This window comes from Geotrypetes seraphini, chromosome 5 (assembly GCF_902459505.1).
Source record: "Geotrypetes seraphini chromosome 5, aGeoSer1.1, whole genome shotgun sequence".
NCBI classification, from domain to species: Eukaryota; Metazoa; Chordata; class Amphibia; order Gymnophiona; family Dermophiidae; genus Geotrypetes; species Geotrypetes seraphini.
In genome coordinates this window covers 69709760-69735488 of record NC_047088.1, presented here as the reverse complement: position 1 = coordinate 69735488, position 25729 = coordinate 69709760, and the positions used below count along the sequence as shown (strand labels likewise).

The 25729-nt window shown below is 42.7% G+C and overlaps 1 protein-coding gene across 8 annotated transcripts in view; it reads left to right on the top strand.

Moving 5' to 3' along the window:
- The window catches only part of TRMT2B (tRNA methyltransferase 2 homolog B), a 50891-nt gene that overhangs the window by 6389 nt on the left and 18773 nt on the right, over window positions 1-25729 (top strand). For 5 of the 8 annotated variants that reach the window (XM_033945810.1, XM_033945815.1, XM_033945814.1 and 2 more), the window contains exons 3-6: window positions 3619-3673; window positions 8081-8212; window positions 11417-11516; window positions 20122-20192. In XM_033945810.1, coding sequence (XP_033801701.1) covers window positions 3619-3673; window positions 8081-8212; window positions 11417-11516; window positions 20122-20192 — 358 coding nt within the window. The remainder of the gene's footprint in view (window positions 1-3618; window positions 3674-8080; window positions 8213-11416; window positions 11517-20121; window positions 20193-25729) is intronic. The other 3 variants (XM_033945811.1, XM_033945817.1, XM_033945816.1) reach the window with 3 other exon arrangements.

The following is a 25729-nucleotide window of genomic DNA, read 5'->3' as shown; positions in this document are numbered from 1 at the left end:
TGCCACCTTGGTTTCCCATTGAGTCCTATCTTCCCATCGAAGTCCTAACCCTCCGGTCTTGCACATGCACGACCTGGTTGGATTTCTATACTTATTACCTGGTTAGCTTTCTATACCTGTGTTACATCCCAGAACCTCTCTCAGTATCCCACGATCCCCCTATCCCTCAGGAATCCGTCCAATCCCTGTTTGAATCCTTGTACCATACTCTGCCTGATCACTTCCTCCGGTAGCGCATTCCAAGTGTCCACGACCCTTTGGGTGAAAAAAAACTTCCTTGCATTTGTTCTGAACCTATCTCCCTTCAGTTTCTCCGAATGCCCCCTTGTGCCTGTTGACCCCTTCAGCCTGAAGAATCTGTCCCTATCCACCTTCTCTATGCCCCTCATGATCTTGAAGGTCTCAATCATATCTCCCCTGAGCCTCCTTTTTTCCAGAGAGAAGAGCCCCAGCCTATCCAACCTATCCAGCCTATCCAGCCCTCTTACCAGTTTCGTTGCTCTCCTTTGAACTCTCTCAAGTACCGCCATGTCCTTCTTGAGGTACGGCGACCAATATTGAACGCAGTATTTCAGATGTGGACGCACCATCGCTCGATACAATGGCATGGATGACTTCCCGCGTCCTGGTTGTTATGCCCCTCTTTATGATGCCCAGCATCCTGTTGGCTTTTTTCGAGGCTGCTGCGCACTGTGCAGATGGCTTCAGTGATGCATCCACCAGCACACCCAAGTCTCTCTCAAGACTGCTGTCTCCCAACAATGCCCCCCCCAATTTGTAGTTGAACAACGGGTTCTTTTTCCCTATATGCATGACCTTGCATTTTTCCACGTTAAAGCGCATTTGCCATTTGTTTGCCCAGTCTTCCAGCTTGTCCAGGTCCCTTTGCAGGTCCTCACACTCCTCCCTGGACCTAACTCTGCCGCACAGTTTGGTATCGTCTGCAAATTTTATAACCTCGCACTTTGCCTCCTTTTCCAGGTCATTGATAAATATGTTGAAGAGTAACGGCCCCAGCACCGATCCCTGTGGCACACCACTCATGACTCCCCGCCAGTCAGAGTATTGTCCCTTTACTCCGACTCTCTGCAGTCTACCCGACAACCAGTGCTCGATCCATCTGTGCACATCCCCTCCCACCCCGTGGTTCCACAGCTTCCTAAGCAGCCTTTCATGTGGCACCTTGTCGAAAGCCTTTTGAAAATCAAGGTAAATGATGTCTATAGGTTCCCCATTGTCCACCCGACTGCTTATTCCCTCAAAGAAGTACATGTGTCACCGTGTTACCAAAAAACTTCTTGGGCTTCCATTTGAATGTATCTGTTAATAACAATGATCTAACTCTAGATTATCTTGTTGACCATTTCATGTTTGTAGACTCTAGACCAGGGGTGTCCAACCTGCCCTGTGGAGTATTTTGTGCAGCCCCGATCGAAGGCTATTCAGTGTTTTCCTCTGCTGCCCCCGGGTGTTTACAGTCTTGCCGGCTCCCTCCTCTGTCTTGCAGCAGCGTTTGCGCATTTGTGAGGCACCAGAAACATTTTTTTTCAGCCAATGCGGCCCAGGGAAGCCAAAAGGTTGGACACCCCTGCTCTAGATGTTCAGTACAAAATTTTACTTTGTTCTCTTTTCCATCTGTAAAAGGTTGTTTCATAGATTATTGTCTTTTCTGGCTGTGACATGGGATAAGGAACTTACCCCCCCCCCCCCTTTTACTAAACCATGATGGCGGTTATTAGTGCAGGGAGCCGCGCTGCTCCCGACGCTCATAAAGTTCCTGTGAGCGTCAGGAGCAGCACAGAGCATTCAGCACAGCTCCCTGAGCTAATAACTGCTATCGCGGTTTAGTAAAATGGGGGGGGGGGGAGGGGATAGTATTTTAATAACCAACTCTATTTCATACCAATATTTTAGGAAATTGCTTAAGACTTTTTATGTTTAAAAATTTTTTGTCAGCTTAAGTTTGTATATCACTGCATTTTTGTACAGTTTTTCTTTTATTGTTAACCACATAGAACTGTTAAGTTTTTGCGATATATAAACAAACTTTTATGTTATGTTTTAACAACTTTGATGTTTTAACAACTTTGAACAGTTTACCATACCATGCCATATTGTTTCTTATACCCTGCAATTGTCTACTAGGAATCATTGTGGTTTATGTAAGATTAATAAGATTTAAAGCAGGAACATCCTGAGTCATATAGAATAGAATTTAAGTCCTGAGTTATAGTGAGAATAGATTTGTTTTAGTACCTTCCTAAACTGAAGGCAGAAAGGGATCTGGCATAAATAGGTCAGGAGGGAGTTCCAAATTTTGGGACCTTGGAACTCGAAAATGGATTCAAAGAGTGATTTCCTCCGGACTTGGCATGGAGAGCAAAGCAGTAGTTTACAGTGTTAGATTGTTCTTGAGTTGTGGAAGGAGTGCATGACCTGAATGGCTGATGTTAGTTAGGCATATCTTCCCCATATATAGCCTTGTGGACCATACATATGACTTTAAATTGGATTCTGCTCTTGACTGGTAGCCAGTGGAGCTCTGCCAGTAGCAGGCTTGCCCTTTCAAATCGGGACATGTGGAGGATCAGTCTAGCCACTGTGTTTTGGAGTAGCTGCAATCTCTTAAGACTTTTCATTGGAATGTTGTAGTATAGAGAATTGCAATAGTTTAGGTACAGAAGTAGGACTGCTTGGGCTAGTATTCTGAAGCTTGTTGAGCTCAGGTTAGTATCATCTGCAAATGTAATCACCTCGCTTGTCATCCCAGTTTCCAGATCATTTTTATAAATAAGTTAAATAGCACCAGTCCCAGTACAGATCCCAGTGACACTCCATTTAACCTACCCTCTGTTTTCTATCCGCTAACCAATTCCTAATCCACAACTCAGCATTATTTCCTATTCCATGATCTCATAAGGAATTTTGTCAAAAGCTTTCTGAAAATCTAGATGCACTAAATCAACCAGCTCACCTTTATCCACATAGTTGAGCCATTCCAGCCTACCCAAATCTGTCCAGCCATGCTTGGGGCTTTGCTTCCCCATTGCTAGAGTTGCCACTTAAACATTGCTAAAGTTGCCACCTAAACATTGCTAAGTTTGATTCCATTCTTTCCATACGGGATTCCTTTTATTTCTCACACACATTTTTAAATTAATATGTTTTCTGAAGCACAAGTAAAACAGGGGCAGTTTTTTAATAGCCTGCAACATACATGCTTGTTTCTATCTCACATTCTAGCTGATTTTCAAAGGGAAACTCTCCAGACTGCTTTTATCTGGAAATTAGTTTAGCGTGAAATATGCATATACTTTGTACCTGCTGTTTGTGCGGATGCCAGAGAGGGTAAAATAGTGCATGAACATTTGAAAAGTGAGTAAACACCAACTGTATTCTCTCCCAACCTAAATAACCTTTTTTTAAACTGGTTAAAAGTATGCATGCCATAGAAGTCTGCAAATACTTGACAGGTATTTCATTGCATAAGTAAACTGAAAATATATTACATACTTTTAATTGGGTAGGGAAGGGCAGTTTTCAGCAGATTAGTTTACCTGGCTACATGGCTTTGAACATTATCTCTGTGTGTTCAAGAAACCTGGTTATATTTTTCAGTCTCTCCGACATGGTGACTCCTCTTTGGAGAATTGGATATGAAGAGCAGCTAAAGGTATGATTTCTTTAATGAAACATCTGTCTTTCCCATGTCACATTCAATTAAATGCTAGATCAGAGATTTGCAACGGTGGTTCTTAGAATGAGAAATGAGTAGTGTTGAAAGGTTACCTACACAAATTATTCATTGGCAGCATTTACATAGGTTTGGCCAAGAGTCTGGTTTGTTTCCAGACCTGTGTAACTCTGCTCTTCGACAAAGGAGTAGCTACTGATTTATCAACTGTAAACACTTCTCTCTGTTTTACGACGTTTCTTCACTACTAGGCCCTCCTTCTTTCGCTTTGTTCACTGGTTTTATATTTTATAAAATATAGTGCCAGATATGACAGCCTGGCAGCCCAGTAATACTACTGTGCCCTCCTTTGTAAAAGATCCAGTTTGAATTTTTGGTCTTGGCTTTAATTGGGTTGTGGATGCTAAGGAGACAATGCTCAAAACCTCCTTGGGAGGGTGGAGTCCCTACTATTAGTGGTGACACCTAACTAAAACTAGAGTCCATGCACACTGTGGCTCTGGGGTAGGGCGAACACTGCTAAGGCTGGGCTAAGGAAAATTATAAATAAAAATTGGGGAAATAATACTGGGTAATTGTAATTCCAGTGAGAGATGTGAGTCTTGACCAGTGGGTTATTCACCTCTACTCGTGAGTTTTACAGAAGAAATCATCCACAGCTTTTCAGCTCTGCTTCCTTGTGTCAGTGGACAGCCCCATCTCTTCGGTTTCTTATTTTTGGGTTTTTAATCTGAAGTTTGAGGCTTCCCAGTGCTCCAGAGGTTTCCAGGATATCTGGAACAGCTCTGCCTTGGAGAAAATACAGTTTCTGGTTCAGAGGACTGTAGCTGAAAGGGAACCCTTTCACAGGGCACCTATCTAGCCAGCCTGCACTAACACTTATGATAATAATAATAATAATAATAATTTATTCTTATATACCGCCATACCTTTCGAGTTCTAGGCGGTTCACAACAATTACATTAGGATCCGCATTGACATGCCGATTTACAACAATTTATTAGATTAACAACACATTTAGCCGAACTTGGCTGATGCAGAAGGGAGAGGGTAGAAAAGAGGGAAGAAAGCGTTTAGGAAGGGGGGAGAGGGCCGCATGTGGGGCCCGGCAATGCCGGAAGGGGGGTGGTTACGGGTCTTGTTTGTTGAATAGATAAGTTTTGAGTGTTTTTCTGAAGCCGAGGTAAGTGGGGGCCTCGAGTATCATTTGGGCGAGCCATGGGTTCATCTTGGCTGCTAGGAAGGCAAAGGTTTTGTCTAGGAATCTTTTGAGATGACAAAGCTTTAGCGAGGGGTAGGCGAACAGTTGAATTCTGCGGGATTTTTTGTTGATGCAATAAAGGTTAAAGAGGGGGTTGATGTATCTTGGCGAGAGGCCATTTACCAATTTGTAGCAGAAGCATGCGAATTTGAAAAGTACTCTGGATTCGAAAGGCAGCCAGTGAAGTTGGTGATAGAAAGGGGTGATATGTTCCCATTTCTTTAGGCCATAGATGAGACGAACGGCAGTGTTTTGGATCAGTTTTAGTCTCCTGGCTGTTTTCTTTGTGGAGTTCAGGTAGATAATATTACAGTAGTCTAGTATGCTGAGAATGGCAGATTGCACTAGTAGGCTGAAAGCGGTGTTGTTGAAGTATTTTTTTATGGTGCGTAGTTTCCAGAGTACCAAGAAACATTTCCTGACGATGAGGTCGGTGTGAGTTTCTAAGGATAAATTTTTATCGAGCGTGACTCCTAGAATTTTTACGGTGTTTTCGAGGGGGAAAGTCCTTCCTTTCAGTTGAATTGTGGTATCTTTGATTTTGTCATTGGGGGTGGCAAGGAAGAATTTTGTTTTGTTGGAGTTTAGTTTCAGCCTGAATGCTAGCATCCAGAGTTCAATCTGGTTGAGGATGTTTGTAATGTAATCGAGTAGTTCTGGTGAGAAACAGGTAAAAGGGATGAGTATTGTGATGTCGTCTGCATAGATGAAAAATTTGAGCTTGAGGGTAAGTAGGAGGTTGCCTAGGGAGGCCAGGTAGATATTGAACAGAGTGGGGGATAGTGGGGAGCCCTGCGGGACCCCGCAGGTGTTGTCCCAGCTGTACGAGAAAGAGTTGTTCTTGAGTACTTTGTAGGATCTATTTTTTAGGAACCCCTGAAACCAGTTGAGGACCTGATCAGAGATGCCTATGTGTGTCAGACAATCCAGGAGAATGGTGTGGTCGACCAGGTCAAAGGCACTGCTTAGGTCTAGTTGTATGATCAAGGCACTAGAGCCTTGGCTAAAGAGTGTGTGGAGATGGTCAAGAAGGGCGGCTATGATGGTTTCAGTGCTGTGGTCTGCGCGAAAGCCTGATTGATAGTCGCTTAGGATGTTGAATTTATCTAGGTATGAGGAGAGTTCAGCCTTTACCACCCCTTCTGCTATTTTGGTGAATAGGGGGATGCTTGCGATCGGTCTGTAGTTGGATGGGGAATTTGGTGATTCTTTTGCGTTTTTAATAATAGGGGTAATCATGATGTGACCTTGCTCTGGCGGGAAGTTTCCTGTGGATAGAAGGGAGTTGATCCATGTCATCATGTTTGCTTTGAAGTGGCTCGGGGCAGTTTTCATGATGTTTGGGGGGCATGTGTCCAATTTACAGAAGGAGTGGGTGTATTTGTTGTAATAAGTGTTAAAGGTTTGCCAGTCAATTGGTGAGAATTGTTTCCAGCTAAGGTTTGTTCTGGATTCTGGGTCTGGGTTAGATATACCAGAGTCTGAGTAAGATGTGTCCGTGTCTGGGAGAATGGGGAATTGTTCGAGGGAGTTGGTCCTAGTAGGTAAAGTTGATCTTAATGTTTGAATCTTGTTGTTGAAGAAGTCTGCAAGGGAGTTGGCAGTTAGAGTGGATTCTTCATGGATGTTTGTGATGGTATCAATGTTGTATAGGTCATTAACCAATTTAAATAGGTTAGTACTGTTGGTCTTAATGTTGCCGATTTTGTGGGAGTAGAAATTTTTTCTTTTTTCCTTAGTGAGGTTTTTGTAATTATTTAGTTTTTTCCTCCATGCCAGTCTGTGTTCTTGGGCTCCTGATTTCTGCCATAATCTTTCTGCTTTTCTGAGATCCTTCTTTAATAGTAGCAGTTCTGGATCGAACCAGCCTTCTTGGTTTGTATTTCTTATTCTGCGTGTCTTGATGGGGGCAATCTCGTTTAGTATATTCGTGCTCTCCTCGATCCAGGTGGTCATGAGTTGCTCAGTTTCTTCGGTTTGGTTGGTGTTTGTTTCGAAACGGGACCAGAATTCCACTGGGTCAATCTTTCCTCTGGTGGAGTGTGTTTTAGTGATTCTAGTTTTGTGGTTTTTGGGGGGGTTTAAGTTGGCATCCTATTGTGAAGGTGCATAGATGGTGATCCGACCAGAGAGAGTCAGACCAACTGCCTTGTTTCCAATAGAATGTGGGGTTGGCCTGTTCCTTGGAGGAGAAAGTTACTAGGTCTAGTTGGTGACCTCTTTGGTGGATTTTGATAGGGGGTTATTTGGCGGAACCTAGTTGGGTGAGCAGTGTCCATAGGTCCGATATTTCTGGTTGGTCTATTTGCTCAAGATGGATGTTAATGTCCCCACAGAGTAGATTGTAGGGGCTTGTTAAGGAGTTAGTTAGAAGGGATTCCGCAAAGTCCTCTTTGGTCAGGGACCATTTTTTTTTATAGCTAGGGGTGTGTTCCCTTTTAAGCTCCGCTCGTCCCTGATATATCAGGAGCTTGAGCGCAGTCTGAGTGGCCCCATGATGGTCCAGAGAACTGTAACGAGGGCCAGCTCTGTCCCCCCCCCCCTAAAGATGTGTGAGGAGCAAGTGGGGTTGCGAGTTTCAAGCTCTCAGAGCCTGTCTAAAAGGCAGCCCGAAGAGACAAGCTTCTGACGGATAGTCTATGCTTGTCTGAAGCAGAAGTCTTCTCCGTTTCCAGTTGCAGTGTGAGCAGATGCATACATAGCACCACACAGTTCTATAAGTACAGTCTATTACTGTCTAAGGGAAACTTCAGGGTGATCTAAGAACTAAAGTTTTGAGCGTCTATGGGGCTTCCTATAAGATCCCCATCTCTAAAAACCCCTATTTTGAATTTTTGAAAGTTTTATATTTTTTGGGTGCCAAATCACGGCTGCGGCCATCTTAGATTTCTTGATTTTATGTGTTCATGGTTCATTGCCCAATAGAAACCAGTACCAATATTTCTGTATATCCATAAAAGGCAGGAAAAACATGACTTCAAAAAATAAAAATAGCAGATGTCTGTTGTTAGATAGAAATGTATCACCATTTTACTAGTTTCTGTCACACAGTGAAGAGCAGAAGGTTATGTTCATTGTGTGCTAGTACTTCCTAATAAGGTTACAATCTTTGAACCTGTTTACAGAGAAAGTTTGTAGAGCAGAAAAATGTTTTACAGAAACTGGCATCTCAACTGAAGGAGCTCAGCAAGAACCAAGTGGAAATCACTCAAACACCGGAGGAGCTCTGCTGTACCCTACATCCAATTGTTCCCTCAGTAAGTGCTATTGATGAGCTATACATCTGGCAGTACCATATTGTATCATATCACAGATGCACTGATCCTCACTATATGCCACAATACCAGCATCGCAAACAGGCCACCTGTTCAGCCTGTATTGTAAATGACAAAACTTGATACCTACGATTTTGGAATATTTTTCTTTACCTAAATTTGCAAGAGATTAAAATAGTGAATAATGACAGACATATACAATTTATCCATTTTGCTCAACAAGGTGGTCAGAACCGTTAATAATGATTTTATAATTTGGTTGCAGCATAGTCACATTCATTGTCGATACTTGATTAAACCATCAATCCAACAATGCTAATAACTGACATTTTACTAGTTATCAGTCTCACGCCCCTGCTCCCTCTTTCCTTCCCCCCACTGAGATTTCATATGCTATGAATATGATTTAAAATATATATACTTGATCTTGATCTTTTTTATAAGAAATTTCAGTCTTTAGTGGCACCATTGTTGGTTCGGGTGTATAATTCTTTAAGGGAAGGGGAACAGTGGCTTTTCCAATGAGACTAGCAGGTATCACTATTATACCAAAACCTGGTAAAGATAATACTCAATGTATTATTGTCCTATCTTTCTTAAGCTTAGATACTAAAATTGCAGCACATATCCTAGCGAATAGGTTAGCAGTTCATTTGCCCACTTTGGTACATCCGGGCCAGGTGGGCTTCATAGGGGTAAGGCAAGCTGCAGATGGGATTCGCCAGGTACTTAATATGATCTGGAGAGCCAGAAGATGTACGGTAAGTCTTAATGACAGCTTTGACTAAAGATTTGGAGCATTGGGACAAGTTGTATCTATCTTGGATGGGATGCATGGAAACAGTATGGATGATGGTGTTACCCAGATTTGTGTATTTGTTCCAAGCATTACCGATTGAAGTTCCTACAGAGCACTTTCAAAGATAGCATAAGAAAATAGTTAGGTTTATATGGGGAGGGAGATATCCTAGAGTGGCTAGAAGATCAATGTTCAAATTTAAAGGTAAAAGGGGCCTAGGCATTCCAAATTTAGAGAAATAGTACATGGTGGCCCAACCTAGGGCAATGATTGAGTGTCTTGTAGTCCCTGCTAAATTATGGGTTGAGGTTGAAAAGGGGTTGGTGGTCCTCCTGAGGGGTATTCCACAATTAGGTTACTTACCATGGGTGGGTCTGAATCAGGGTGAAATACAGGCTCTTGAGAATCCTTTTGTTAAATTAACTCTCAGAATTTGGAAGGGGACTAAGCTTACCTGTTGGGTAAGCATTGGATTTTCAGCTTGGGAGAGTTGGAGGAGTTCTTAAAAGATGGGAGAAATTATTTGTATTATTTTGGCCAGCTACTCAGTAGATAGAAAATCTGGAACTTTCCAGGCTTAAGAGAATAGTATCATCTGCACTCAGGAGATTTATTTCCCTATTTGCAAGTTAACGATTTCATTCAACAAAGCCAATTGAAAATCCAGGGTCAATTTTCCGGGTCCACATTTGAACAATTGTTAGGTATTCTGGTCAGGAGAAGTTGTATATCACTGCTGTATAAATTACTGCAGGAAGACAGAGATAACAAAATGAATTATATGCAAGCATGGAAAATAGATTTGGAGAGATCTATTAGGCTCCACCATGTTGCTTATGCACCCCCAATTCTGGAAAATGCTCTTAAAATGCTAGATAGCCTATGACACCAGTCTTGTTGGATAATATTACAGAGAATGCTGATGTAAGGTGTTGGAGAGGATGTGGAGGCACATGAACTTACATACATGTGGTGGAGTTGTTCCTACTTACAGGGCTTCTGGCTTCAAGTCTTTGATTATGTGAGCAAATTAGCAAAGGTCCAGTTCCCTGTAAGTGTGGAGACGGCTCTTCTGGGAGGTAGAATGGAAGAATTTGAAGATTCCCTGGATAAATTAATTGTACTTGCATTTACAGCAGTTGGAATGGTTATTGCTCAAAACTGGCAACATTCACAATTGCATACTTTGGAAATGGTTCTTTTTAGTTTGAGTTTGTGAATGATACAGACTTTCAGCTCTAATGAACTATAATTGCTAGCAGTTTTTATTAATTTGGAACAATTATCTAGACTAGAGGTTGAAAGAAATTTAGGGTAAATACCTTGGGTTTGCTTGGCTTTTGCTGTTGTTAGTTTTGCTGTTATCTGTGTACCATTTGTTGGCCACATTGAGAGGGAATTAGAGGGGATGGGGGCATGGGGGTTTAATTTATAAGGAGCTGTTACATGATGCAATTATTGTTGATGCTTGTATATTTTTGTAAATTGGCATTGAAGAGTTCATATGCCTAACTGGTATATGTTATGTGATGCTCACTTTAATAAAATAAAGTAATTACTAAAAAAAAAGTGGGAAAATCCACTGCTTATTTCTAGGATAAGCAGCATAAAATCTGTTTTACTCTTTTGGAATCTTGTCAGGTGCTTGTGACCTGGATTGGCCACCATTGGAAACAGAATTGGGTTTGATGGACCTTCGGTCTGTCCCAGTATGACAACTCTTATGTTCTCCTGATACAGGCATTGATGCCGAAGCACGGCTATGTTGAGTCCTTTTTGGGTTATGTATGACTATGCTGTTACTTCATTCTATGGTTGTACTATTGAAGATTTTACATTTTGTTATGGACCTTCAATAAAATAAGTATTTATCAATACTTTTGTGTATCCATTAATACACTGCCCTGATTTACCAACTCTGCTCATCCTCATAGTTTGCTACACCGAGCCTATTCCTTTTTTTAGATTGATGATCATATTTTATCCAATTGTATGAATTTTAGATATACAGTTAAGACTAGTTGTTTCAAAAATATTTGAGTGAGGGGGGATTTGATTGTTTGGTGAGGGAGGGAATCAGATCATTGTAGTAATTGGGGAATTTATAGAGTTGATTTTATATTTTGGCTCCATTTGTGAACATGTTTGTGAATATTTATAAATTGTGATTTGCCTAAAAATGGTAATATTAAAATGGAATATAAGTACTTCAATTAAAATTAAATTATAAAATTAGCTTCACTGTGATACAGTATGGCTCAGAAACTTTTTCTAATTTGCTCATTTACTCATAAATTCAGGATCTTCGCCTTGCACCTAGCCATGGACCTCAGAACCTGTAATGACTCATACCTGTCACTGTGATGTCTTTTTTTTCTCATTTCCAGCCCATTATTAATGGCTATCGAAACAAATCCACATTCTCCGTGAACAAAGGACTAGATGGTGACCCAAAAACTGTAGGGTACTACTTGGGAAGAGGCAGAAGTAAGTCCAGATTTGGAAGGAGTTGCTACTGTAACAGTACATTGAGTAAACACCCAGCACTTACACAAGCTGGGCTCTCTTTTATTATTATTCAAAATTTCCAAGCACTATTACAAATAATAGGATCTTTTTACTAAACTGCCCTTATGCAGGTATTTTTCTAGCCGCTAAGGCCATTTTTACTGCAGCTGTAAAATGGCTAATTTACCATTTTTAAAAAATTAATGGCCATGCACTAATGTTTGTATAAAATCACAAAAACAGGGAGGAATGGAAGGAAGTATAGTACAAAGGTTCAAAAATATCACTCCAAAACAAAGCACCACACAAGCCAAGAAAGCTAGCTTATTACTTAAGCGAAAGAAAAGCCTCAGACAAACGGAGAGGTGTACCCACACTCTTCCACCCAAGTATCATAGGCAAAAAACTTTCGCACAAGTTTTAAAGTTAGCAGGTGGGAGCAAAAAATAGCCGAGAATGATTAATGGTAAAAACCACTGAACACAAACAGGCCAGGCCGACGATCGTTTCATGGCTGGTAACCACTGCTTTAGGGCCTTGGCTCCAAATCCAGGCTATCCTATAACACAAAATACAAACCCAAAAGGGAAATGAAATTGCTCACCTGCTGAAAGTTGAAAAAGAGCAAAAGCTCATTCAACTACTTGCGGTACGCAGATCCTAACTGCTGATTTCAACCACAACTTTCAAAGCACTGTTGTGGGACTTATAACCATGTCCAGCCCTGTCAGGAGAAAGATCACGTGACAGGTCAGCTGAACACGAACAAGCCAATTCGGGCAGACCATATCGTTTGTCTGAGGCTTTTCTTTCGCTTAAGTAATAAGCTAGCTTTCTTGGCTTGTGTGGTTCTTTTGTTTTGGAGTGATATTTCTGAATCTTTGTACATTAAAAAAATTGCTCCATGAGCACTTACTGGTACACATTTTGTAGGCAATAAGGGCTCACATGGTAATTCTGCGGCAGTGTAGCTGTGCTAACTGATTAGCGCAGGAATATTCATTCCTGACATGCCCTCCCCCCAAAAAAATATAAAAAGTGGAGTTTGTTTAGTGTGCAGTTAGTGCTTGACCAATTTGGCAGTTAAGAACATAAGAATTGCTATACTGGGACAGACCAAAGGTCCATCAAGTCTAGTATCCTGTTTCCAACTGTAGCCAACAGTTTCCAACAGTAGCCAACCAGCTGGATTCCGAGTAGTAAAATGGATTTTATGCTGCTTATCCTAGGAATAAGCAGTGGATTTCTCCAAGCCATCTCAATAATGGCCTATGGACTTCTCTTTTAGGAAATTATTCAAACCTTTTTTAAACCCCGCTAAGCTAACTGATTTCACCACATTCTCCGGCCACGAGTTCCAGAATTTAATTACACGTTGTATGAAGAAATATTTTCTCCAGTTTGTTTTAAATCTACTACTTAGTAGCTTCATTGCATGCCCCCTAGTCCTAGTATACCTTTTCTAATTCCGCTATATCTTTTTTGAGATACGGCGACCAGAACTGCACACAGTATTCAAGGTGCAGCCATACCAGAGAACAATACAAGGGCATTATAGTATTTTCATCTTTTTTCCCATTCCTTCCCTGATAATTCCTAACATTCTATTTGCTTTCTTAGCTGCCGCCGCACATTGAGCTGAGGGTTTCAACATATCTTCAACAATGACACCTAGATCCTTTTCCTGGGCAGTGACTCCTAACATAGAATCTAACATCACGTAGCTATAGTTCGGGTTCCTCTTCCCACATGCATCACTTTGCACTTGCTCGCATTAAATGTCGTCTGCCATTTTGACATCCAGTCTCACAAGGTCCTCTTGCAATTTTTCACAATCCTCTTGCGATTTTAACAACTTTGAACAACTTTGTGGCATCTGCAAATTTAATTATCTCACTAGTTAGTCCCACCTCTAGATCATTGATAAATATGTTAAAAAGCAGCGGTCCCTGCACAGACCCCTGAGGAACTCCACTATTTACCCTTCTCTTTGATAATTTTGTCTATTTAAACCTACTCTCTGTTTTTCAATCAGTTCTGAATCCATAGTAGTACATTACCAGTTTCTGGAGGACACTTGAGTGCCACTCACAGTGACCTAATTTTAAGCTGTGGGAAGCACATCATAGCCTTGCTGTTTGTTTGGTATTTTTGCCATTTTTCTCATCTCCTCCATTTTTCAACCAGTTACTAAATCAGCTACCATATTAATCTCTACTACCTTAGTTTTCTTGCATCTCAAGCCATTGCTGATCACTGCCTTCTTTGTTCAACAGAGGTAGCCCTGGCTAAGGTCTCCAGTGATATCTTTATAGCTAAAGCCAAGGGTCTTTTCTTGATTCTCATCCACTGCCTTAATCCTTAGTACTGCTGTCCTCGCTTGGATTTAAAGACTATTCTCTTCTTATGTCTCTTGTTCAGCTTTTTAGTGCAACCCCCTTCTCCAGTACTAACCAGGTAAATTCCTGGAGCATCTTCTTTTCACTTTCTACACTTATTCCCTTGGGACTCTGATCGCCTTCCTTCACTTTTATTACCATCTTCATACCAATGATGTTTGATTATTTAATTAGAGTTACTTCTGTCAAAAGGCCTGAAATGATTCACAGAAATTAAATTACAATAAAATCTATTTGCTAACTCCTGAATCTGCACCTTCCACATTCCTGGGCAAGCTTTGAGTCAGTGCATCGTGCTCCCTCTTTGGCCTCGAAAGAGCTTACAATCTAAACAGCCAAGACATCCTGTCATAGATACAGTTAAGGGGAACGGTTAAGGATTGAAAGCTATATCAAAAAGTTGAGTTTTCAGTCTGCTATTAAATCCTGCCTTAAAACACACCATTCTAAGACTTTTGTTAGATCTTAAATCCTACCTTTTCCTAATGGCCTTGTCCATTTTATCTGTGTTTATTGTAATGAATACTGTTCCTGAGATTTGTCTTGTCTTTGTGCTTTGAATAAATTATGGAGCAGGGACCATCTCAAATGTGTATCTGTAAGAACTGCACAGCTCTAATGGCACTACAGAAATAAGTAACCTTAGAAGTAGCAATTTGTATGAAAAGTGCTTAGTTGATTGTACAAGAGACTGAAATTATGCTTTTTACCTGAGAGTAAATTCCACACAGGACAAAACATGGTAACTTTTCTATATGCATGGCCAATCTGCCTGCAACCCAGGTCATTTCTAAACTGAAGAATGTAATTTAATCTCCATTCTCCTTCCAGTAACATAATATATAAAATTTTATTTGTATACTGCAATACACTGAAGTTCAATGTAGTTAACAGGAATTAAGTAGAAGACCATACATGAGAAGTCAGGATACAAGTATAAATAACATAGGATCATGACAAGGTCAGAGTCAAATGCAATTATGGTATAGTAAAACGAGAAGAACTCAAGTAGGTGAGAAAAAAGACAAAAACAAAAACATTGTGGAGACGACAATGTCCAAGATGCAGGTCTTTATTAAAAATACAGTCAATTCATCCACATGATGAACTGTCAAGGACCCAAAAAAATGGGGACTAAGGACCCAACACAGTCTGTGTTTCAATGATTCTCAGGGGTCCCTGAAAGTCCTAATGCAAAAATGTGGATCAAATCCTAAAACCTAAGGTGGTCAAGTATGGGAATGGACTGGTCCAAGCAGAAAACTCTGCGCAATTGAAAAAACATCAATAGTTTTCTACTTGGACCAGTCCATTCCCATACTTGACCACCTTAGGTTTTAGGATTTGATCCACATTTTTGCATTAGGACTTTCAGGGACCCCTGAGGAAGACAGGGTCATCGAAACACGGACCGTGTTAGGTCCTTGACATTTCATCATGTGGATGAATTGACTGTATTTTTAATAAAGACCTGCATCTTGGAGATCGTCGTCTCCACAGTGTTTTTGTTTTTGTCTTGATTGACTTTTGGATCTGTGGAGTATCAAGGGTCAATTTTTGTTTGTTGTTGAACTTAAGTAGGTGAACTACTTTTGAATACCGGTGCAGATAGATACGGAGACCCAAAAGAAGGTGATGAGAGAGGTGGGGAAGGGGGCAGGTAGTAAGAGTTGAATGAGTCTGTGCATAGAGCTTTTTCCATCGTCTTGAGGAGTGTGGGAGACATGCAAAAAGGGCACAGGAGTTAATGCTTTAATAGGAATTTGTTGAACAAGTATGTTTTCAATCCCCGCCTTAAATGTATGTATGACGAAGAAGACCCTATAATGGGGAGTACATTACATTACATTACATTACATTAGTGATTTCTATTCCGCTTGTGCCTTGCGGTTCTAAGCGGATTACAAGTTAGAAGACTGGACATTTCCAGTAGCATTGCAGTACATATAATCAAGAATGCGTTAAGTTACAATTGTTGTTCTGGACTTTTCCAGGATAAATTGGTAGTAGATAGTAGATAGTGATAGGTTGTTTAGACGAATAGAGATAATATTGTCCGGATTCTGTTGTTTAGACGAGTAGAGATAATACTGTCCGGATTCGGGTGTTGCTGGTGGTGGTGTTTGGGTAGTCATGAGAGCATTTTCTAATACTTTTGTGAGGTTATGATGATGGGAAGTGTTTTTTGAAGAGATGAGTTTTGATTTCTTTTCGGAATGCTTTAATGTCTATTGATTTGGTCAGTAGATTGGTGATGGTAGTATCGATCTTTGCTGCCTGTGTCGCTAAAAGGCTGTCATATAGTTTCTTTCGTCGTGTTCCTTTGAGAGGGGGGTGAGTGAATAGGCTCTGGGTTCTCCTTAATCTGTGTGAGAGGTTACGGTGTAGTCTGTTGTTTAGGTAGCTGGGTGCTGTTCCATGTATTACTTTGTATAGTAGACAGTAGAATTTGAACTGGGATCTTGCTTTTATTGGTAGCCAGTGTGAGTCTAAGTATGCTTTGGTGATGTGGTCATATTTGCCTAGTGAGTAGATGATTCTGAGGGCTGTGTTCTGAACTGTCTGTAATTGTTTTATCATGTAATTTGGGCATGATAGGTATAGGCTGTTACAGTAATCTACAATACTCAGTACTAGGGATTGTACTAATATCTTGTATTGATCTTTGTTGAAGAATTTTCTTATTTTTCTTAGGTTACGTATTGTGAAGAATGCTCTTTGGATGATTTTGTGGATTTGAGACTGCATTGTGCAATTTCTGTCTAGTAGGATTCCCAGGATTTTGAGTGTGCTTTGCATTGGGTACTTGATTGTATTTACTTCTAGTTCTGTGAGAGATGGTTTTTTTTTCCCTTTCCAGTAGTAGGAATTTAGTTTTTTCCGAGTTCAGTTTTAGTTTATGACTTGACATCCATTTTTCTACCGTTTCCATTATCATTTTCAGGTGGTTTGTGGATAAGGGGTCTTGAATATTAAAGGGGAGGAGGATAGTTATATCATCTGCGTAGCTGAATGATACTGTGTTTAGGGCGTCTAGGGTTATGCCTAGGGATGCAATGAAGAGGTTAAATAATATGGGTGATAATGGTGATCCTTGTGGTACTCCACATGGGTTTGACCATGGGTCGGATATGTGCTCTTTTGATTTGACTTTGTATGTTCGTGTTTTGAGGAAGCTTTGGAACCATTTGTGAACATTACCTGAGATTCCTATTGCGTCTAATATCTGGAGTAGTGTGTGATGGTCAACTAGGTCGAATGCCGCAGAAAGATCGAGTTGAATGAGAAGCAGCTTGTTTCCTTTGCTGAGGTGTTGTCGGGCAATGTCTAATAGAGATACCAGTAGAGTTTCTGTGCTATGGTTGGATCTGAATCCAGATTGTGATGGATGTAGTATGTGATGGTCTTCAAGGTAGTTGGAGAGGTGTTGTGCGACAAGGCCTTCTGTTATTTTAATGTATAGAGGGATTGAAGCGATTGGTCTATAGTTTGCAGGATTATCTATAGGACCTTTGGGATCTTTTAGGATAGGTGTAATTATGATTTCTCCTAATTCCGGTGGGAAATGACCTTCACTTAGTGTTGTTTGAAGCCATAGTGTGAGGCTAGCTTTAAATTTGGTGGAAGCTGTTGCTAGTAAGTATGAGGGACAGTTGTTCAAGTCACATGAGGATTTGCTGTATTTTTTGTAAAGCCTGTTCAAGTCTGACCATTGTATCTTTGGGAAGTTTGTCCATATCCTGTCTGCTGGGATTGCTTCATCTGTTTTGGGATTGATTCGTATTTCTTCTATGTTGATTCTTGAATTGTTGAATGTGGATCTGGTTGTGATGATTTTGTGTTTGAAGTGATCCGCTAATTGGGTGGCTGTGGGAGTTTGGTTTCCTTGGGTGGCGAGAAATGGTTTGGTATCGGTGAGATTTCTTAAGATGTCAAAAAGTATTCTTGTGTCTGGTTTTTCGGTGCTGATGAGTTTGGAGTAGTAGTTTTTTTCGTTTTTCCTTCAGTTTGGTATTGTATTGTTTGATTAGGATTTTCCATTCATCTTTGATGTGGTTGTGTTTTTGTTTTTTCCATGACCTTTCTAATTGTCTGCATTTTCTTTTTAGTTGTAGAAGTTCGTCGTCGAACCATTTATTAGATGGTCTGTCTATTTTGTTTTTGTTTTTTATTGGAGCAAGTTCGTTTAGTGTAGATTCACTGAGGGTCCGCCAGCTGTTTATGAATTCTTTGGGGTTGTTGGGTTCGATTTCGGGGTCGACTGTGTTCCAGAATGTGTGAGGTTCGATTTTTGGTCTGAATTTGATGAGTGTTTTCTTTGGGATGGGTTTGTTGTTATTTTGAGCCCAATTGATGGTGAATGAATATTTGAAATGGTCTGACCATAGAGTAGGTTGCCAGGACCCGTTTGAAATGTAGATGTTTTGTGTGTTTTGATTTGGAGATGAGTAAGCTGCTATATCAAGTTGATGACCTTTTTCGTGTGTGGGTTCTGGGTTGAGAATTTGATAGGATAAAGTGTTGAGGTATGAGAGTATATCTGTTGTTTGTTTGGATGATTGATCTTCTAAGTGGAGATTTAAGTCTCCGAGGATCCCAACTGAGATGAACTGCTTTATAGGATAGTAGTTTTGTCACATAAGCTGTCCTTACTGCTGAGGCTGTTAAATGTGATGTCTTTTGTAATGATAGATTATTGTGGACACTTCTGCACATCAAACAGGTGGCCATTAGAACATAAAAAGTGCCTTGCTGGATCAGACCAGTGTTCTCTTAAGCCCAGCATCTTGTCTCCAATTCAGGTCCCTTAAATATACCCAGTAAATCCTAAAAGCGAGATCTTTTAAAGTTCCTCATCCTCTATAATAAAACCCTAAGCGTGTATGCGCGCTTAGGGTTTTGTGATCACTGCGCCGTGCTGTGTCCCTCCGTGCCGAATTCCATTTTCGAACATGGAGGCAGTGAACACGCCGGCGACTCCCCCCTCCCGCCCTCACTCACCAACCACTGTTGCTCTTCTTCAAAGCAGCCTGCTGAGGTTCGCCAGCCGGCTATAGCGAACCTCGCAGGCCACTCTCCACCTGGTAGTACGTTCCCTCTGTTGCGATCGCGTCAGAGGAAATGTGCTACCGAGGTGGAGAGCGGCCTGCGAGGTTCGCTACTTACGGCTGGTGAACCTTAGCTGGCTGCTTTGTTGAAGAGGTTCGTACCAGTCGGCCAAAGACACCAGGAACCATGGATGGAGGGAGGGTAAGAATGGGAGGGGGGGGAACAGAAAGGGGCTACGGAGCAGGCAAGCATGGCTCAACAGGGGGAGAGGGAAATGGGGCTGCTTTGGGGGGAGGGGTGTGCTGGGGTCAGACAGCAATCATGGAGGGGGGAACAGAAGGGGGCCACGGTAAGAAGTGGAGGGGGAAAGGGAAAGGGGACTGCTTTGGTGGGAGGGGAGTGCTTGATGGCAGTCAGCAATCATGCTTTACTCTGGGAGTGGGGGGAAACAGAATGGGGCCATAGAGCAGGCAGGCATGGCACAACAGGGGGAGAGTGAAAGGGGGCTGCTTTGAGGGGAGGGGTGTGCTGGGGCAGACAGCAATCATGTGTCCCATGCTGGTAAGAAGTGGAGGGGGAAAGGGAAAGGGGACTGCTTTGGTGGGAGGGGAGTGCTTGGGGGCAGCCAGCAATCATGCTTTACTCTGGGAGTGGGAGGAACAGAATGGGGCCACGGAGAAATAGGCAGGCATGGCGCAACAGAGAAATACAGGCAGGCAGGGGGCCAGGGAGACAGACAGACAGAAAAAAAGACAGACTGGGGGCCAGGGAGAGACACTGACAGAAAGAATGACAGACAGACAGCGTCCAAGGAGAGAGGCAAAGAAAAAAAAAACAGACAGACATCTACTTTAGCACCCGTTAATGTAACGGGCTTAAACGCTAGTTCCTAGAACCCAGGTTGTCTGTTTAATAATTGTTAATGGACCTACCCCTTGTAAATTTATTTTATCTTTTTAAAGCCCTTCTACGTTATTAGTCTTGTCTAATCAAATACTTTTTCAATTTGTTTTAAATCTGCTCCAGTTACTTTGGTTGGGTTGTCAACTTCTTTGTATGCTGTATATAGTACTTACTATATGATGCTTAGATGGCAAAATTAAATATCTGGTTGTTTCTTTCTCTTTTTGCCCTAGAAAGGAATATTGTCTGTGTACGAGGTCATCATCTTCTAAACATACCTGAGAAACACAAGCAAGTGGCTCAAGTAGGCAAGGGCAGTGTGGTTAATAGAGTACAGGATGGTAATTGTGAAACATGGGGAAGAAGTGAAAACAGGGAGGGCCTCAGAAGCAGAGTTAAGTGAAATAAACATGGATAGATATAGCTGCAGTGAATGTAAGTATAAAACTAGGTGTACAAATAACACATTACAGCTCCATAGTCCTCTGCTTTGTTTGTGGGGAAAAAAGACTATGGAGGTGGTCAGGGATAGGAGGTGGGACTGTTCAAGTATGATTAAACATACTTGATGGAGATGTATGATCCTTCAGAAGAAGTTACTTTGATAGGCAAAGAAGAATATTACAGGCAAAAAGATTATATATTGGAGGAAAAGGAAATATTTTTTAAAAAAGTGCTGAAGCCTCATGTGATGCATAGGAAGTTATATACAGGGAAGGACAATTATGCATGTTATAGTCAGGGAGAAAGGTGGTATGCTGGGTTGAAGGGAATTAGTATGAAATAATGATTGTCCTGACAAGAAAGAAGGAAAAGGAAAGTATAGAAATGTTATATGATAACAAATAGTTTTCCCATCATAGGGCTAGATTCACTAAGCAAACAGATTGTGTACGATCGGTTTGTGATCCCTTTGTAACCCGATTTCCCTCTGACCCGATTCACTAACCTCTGACCCCATCATCCTCCGAACCGCACATGCAAATGAGGGGGAACAGCATTCAAATGTAGGCAGGCAGCGATTCACTAAACAAAATAAGGGACACCGACTGGGCTGACCAATCCAAAAATAAGCGACTGCTGAGGACCAGTCACTCAGGTCCTTTCTTAGTGCCCTGCCTTCTGCCGCCCTGCTCTCGGCCCCCGACTTTCCAGCTCTGTCTGCCCCGATCTCCTGCTCTCAGCCCCTGACTTTCCAGCTCTGTCTGCTTCGATCTCCTGCTCTTAGCCCCTGACTTTCCAGCTCTGTTTGCCCCGATCTCCTGCTCTCAGCCCCTGACTTTCCAGCTCTGTCTGCCTTGATCTCCTGCTCTCAGCCCCCGACTTTCCAGCTCTGTCTGCCCCGATCTCCTGCTCTCAGCCCCCGACTTTCCAGCTCTGTCTGCCTCGATCTCCTGCTCTCTCCCCCCGACTTTCCAGCACTCTGCCCCTATCGCCTTCCCCTCAGTGCGAGCCCGTGGTTGGGAGCGTGATTTTGATCACCCTCATTTGCATGAGGGCAATTCATGAATCAGCCCCCCTGGACACGGATCAGATCGGATCCCTCACGGATCGGATCGGATCCATGCCCTTAGTGAATCTAGCCCATATTTCCGTTTGATAGTCTTCTAGTGCAATAGGTGTGTCATGTTGGAAGGATGGGTAATATCACAGTGCCTTCGAACCATGCAAAAGGAATCCACTCCTGTATTTGAATCCCTCCTACTTCACCAGAGGGCTCTGCTGCCCCCTTCAGTTTTTTCCTTTTGCATGTGAGCCTGAAGGAGTGTTTTTGATCTGATCTGCTTATTTCTTTAGTTTTGCCGTTTATTTTGGTCTTTTTGCTTCATTTTGGTGCTAAGAGCTCCCCTAGTCAAGGGTACAGCTCTGCCTGTGTGGAGGAGAAGCAGACTGAGCTAACAGGCCAATCCCTTGTACCTGATGGCCAGCCTGCAAAAGCATTTTTGGAGCTCGGGGCATTCCCCAGGTAGCATTGCTCACCTATTGTATTGTAGGGCTTGAGTGCAGCCTATTAGGCATCTGTAGGAGGCTCAGCGGGATCTTGCTGGGTGCCGGCTGCATTTCACCTCCCCCATTTTCATGTCTGCGGGGGTTGTTGACGCAGTCAAACACCAGTCAGACAGGCAGCCTGAAGATTCAGCACTGGAAGGACATTCAGTGGTGAGGCAGTGATTTCTTCTTCCAGATCCAGCTACCTTTGGAGCTCCTAGCACAGATCACAGTGAGTAAGGCTGTTACAGCCTATGAGGAAAATTGGGAATTTTAATACTGATACTGATAGAGAGCGAGACCAGAAGGCTTTGAGCATGCGCAAATGCTCAAAGCCTAGTCCAGTCCGGCGCAGGAAAAAGGAGGATCTCTCTCGCACCGCACCTCCCAGCCCAGCCCAACCCAACGAGGGAGGATCTTCGGGCACTGGCACTGGTACATCCTGTGCATTGGTGCTGGTGCCGGTGCCGGTGCCCAATCGGGTAAGAGATGTTTTGCGGTGCTGGGGGGGATGTAGGATCGCGGGGGATGGGGGGTGACGCGAGCGGGGGGGAGGATGCTGGTTCACAGGGGGAATGCTGGATTCTAATGAAAAAAAAAATGCTCTCTCGGGTAAGCGAGCGGGGGGGGGGGGAGGATGCCGGTTCGGAGTAGGCGGGAGGAGGTTTTAGCATGCGCGGTATACGCGTGTGCGCGCTATATTAAATTTTTTAAACATAAATTTGTGTTCCCCGCGCGCTATACCCGTGTGCGCGTTTTACACGGGTGCACGGTATATGGGTGAAAATACGGTACATCCCTCTCTGGCTTAGAGAAATATATATATTATAAAGAACTATTAATTTGGGGAAGTTAGCTCACTTGATTAAAACTTAGCCCTGTAACAGTAATTAAATATGTAATATATGTGAATATTTATTCAAGAACTAAGACTCAGAATATTTATAAGCAAACTGAAAATTTATTTAAAAGCATTAAAATCAAGCAGGTAGAGCTGTAGGATTGTTAAGCAAAGATAATAGTATTGCATAAGACAAAATTTTTACTAAGGCCAAATGATTTAAGTCCTTAGAAGGCCGCCCTGTAGGCCTGAGCACATGTTTAGAAGCACATGGATGCAGAGGGAGAGTGATGTTACAGCATGGTGATCCTGCGCTGGTCCAAAGGAAGAGGAAAAGAGACAGAAGGCCCAGCGGATCCAGGCTTTACAGATATTTAGGGGGGGGGGCCCAGAATGCATCAAAACTCAGGGGCAGTCTGTAGCATCACATCCAATCATAGAGCAGTGCATCGCAGAGCAGGGCAGTCTTGTCCTTGGTGATGTCATGATTAAATCTTGCAGACTGGGGGCAGGGGTAAAATGGCTCAGTCCTTTTACTGGCACACCCATGCTTTTGTGTAATAGCCTGAGCTGCTACATATGGCCATTTCTTTGTCCGGTATTTAACACTGTCTGAAGGTCTCAGTCCTTTCAGAATATAAAATGGCTCAGTCCTTTCAGAATCCAGTTAGAAACCATTTTTACTTTAAGTCCATAATTTAATAATTGGGAATAGAAGATGAAAGCACACATTCTACTAAGGATACAATTATTATAATAAACTATATACAAAATACTTGTTAAACCTTGAAAGAAAGGAAGACAAAAAAAAAACGGGGAGAGGGAAAAGAGAGATCATTTTGTGTATGGAGTGTGGTATCATATAATAAAGTGGTATTTGCCGATAATATCACGCTACAGCAGGTGTGAACAATGTCGAAGCCAGTTTCCTCAGCAGACAGACTCTGGATCCGAGTAAGTGAACGCTGTCTGCAGCAACCTTCCAAAGCATTGATCATCACTGGGATCACCTGATGTTTGATCTCATGACCACAGCACAGAAAGCAGACAGATTCTTCAGTTGCAGGTCTGAACTCAGAAGCGCGGTCTAGAGGCTCTAGTCTAGCCGTGGCTGCAGAGCAAGGCGTTATATGTGCTCCCTCCGTGGCCCATGATAGGAATGATCTATAACACAGAATCGCAAGCCATCAGGGAAAGGTCATTCTCGTGGCTCCAGATTGGCCAAGCAGACCATAGTATGTAGCCCTAGTTCACTTCCAAACAGGTCCTGGTCTCAGACTGTGGGTGCTGCTGGATCTCCTTTCTTAGGGAATAGTGGTCATAGAGGATTCGGATTGCTTTGCTCTTATGGCACAGCTCTTGAGCACAAGGCATTAGTGTGCAAGGGATATTCAGAGGTAGTTACTGCTGCTGTACTTAGGTGTAAAAAGCTGATGACAGTCTCTGCCTATGCTAAATCTTGGAAAGCTATCCAGCACTGGTGCATCAAGGAAAACAAGGAGTCTTTCTCTGCTCCAGTCTCGGTGGTGTTACAGGCTGACCTTAACAAGGGACTCATAGTGGCGTCCCTTAGAGTCCAAGTAGCAGGACTCTCTTGTTTTAGGGCTTGAAACCGAAGAACTATGCTAGTATCCAGACATAGCCAGATTCCTAAAGGGAGCACTACATATCGGGCCTCCTGTGAGATCTCCATTCCCTTCTTGGGATCTTAATGTAGGTCTCAGTCAGGCTCCATTTGAGCCGCTGCTACTACTAATTATTTCTATAGTGCTACCATACGCACACAGCGCTGCACAGCGTCACAAAGAAGAAGAAACAGTCCCTGCTCGAAAGAGCTAACAATCTAAACAGCCAAGACAGACAAACAGGATGTCATGGATACAGTTAAGGGGAATGGTTAATCAGCTGGCTGGGTTGAAGAGCAGAGGAGTAGGGTTAAGGATTGAAGGCTATATCAAAAAGGTGGGTTTTCAGTTAGAGAAGGACATGGTGAGCGATCCCCGCGGGAAGCCGCGGTGTGCTGCAGGCTATGGAGACTCTTTAGCCAAATTGCCGCAGACATGGGAACAAAAGTTTTCACCGCCCGCAAGAACGGTGAAAAGATTTGTCCCCGCAGGTAAATGTACCCCCTTCTTTGTGACCGCAATTTACCGTGTCTTTACCATGTCTGATCCTTCTTCGAGTTTCTTCCGGCGGCCATGCTGTCTCCAACTCTCCATTGCCGACTTGCGCGTTGCCGCATTGACTCCGCCCCCTTCAGTATACTGGCTCCTGATTAGTCACTTCTTACTGCTCAAGCAGTGAGGGGAGCAATCGCTACTGCCACACATGATTTGAAAACCCCATTTAATGGGTTGTAGTGGCGCAGCAGTAGCAATTGGGATTTTGGAAACATTTCGGAGCTGAGAGGACTGGAGTCGCTGCCTGGACTGGAGTCACTGCGGACTTGAAGGAGCTGAAAACTTTGTCAGCGCTACAACTAGTTGTAAGAGGAAAGTGTGGGGACGCGGCGTGATTTTTGTTCCTGTTTAAAATCCCGTCCTGCAGGGTGACTCCATTTTGGGTCACACGACAGTGTGCTATTTTGTGGTAACCACTGGGAGTGCTATTGAGCCCTGTCCTGGGCTACAGTGGGCTACAACATACACTAGAGGTGCATTGGGAAAGGTAGGAAGCAAACCAGGAGAGGACAGATTCACAGAATCCAAACGAGGATAGCGTATCAAGGTGTAAGTTGTGATTAACAGTATCAGAGGCAGCAGACAGGTCAAGAAGGATGGGGATAGAGTAAAAGCCCTTAGATCTGGCTATGAACAAGTCACTGCAGACCTTAGTGAGGGCAGTCTCTGTAGAGTGTTGGGGCGAAAACCAGATTGTAGAGGATCAAGAATCTGTTGAGTTGAAAGGAAGTACAGGCAGCGACAGAGAATATCACATGCAAATATCTTGGATAGGAACGTAAGAAGGGAGTCAGGGTGATAATTGGACGGGCAGGAGGGGTTCAACGAGGG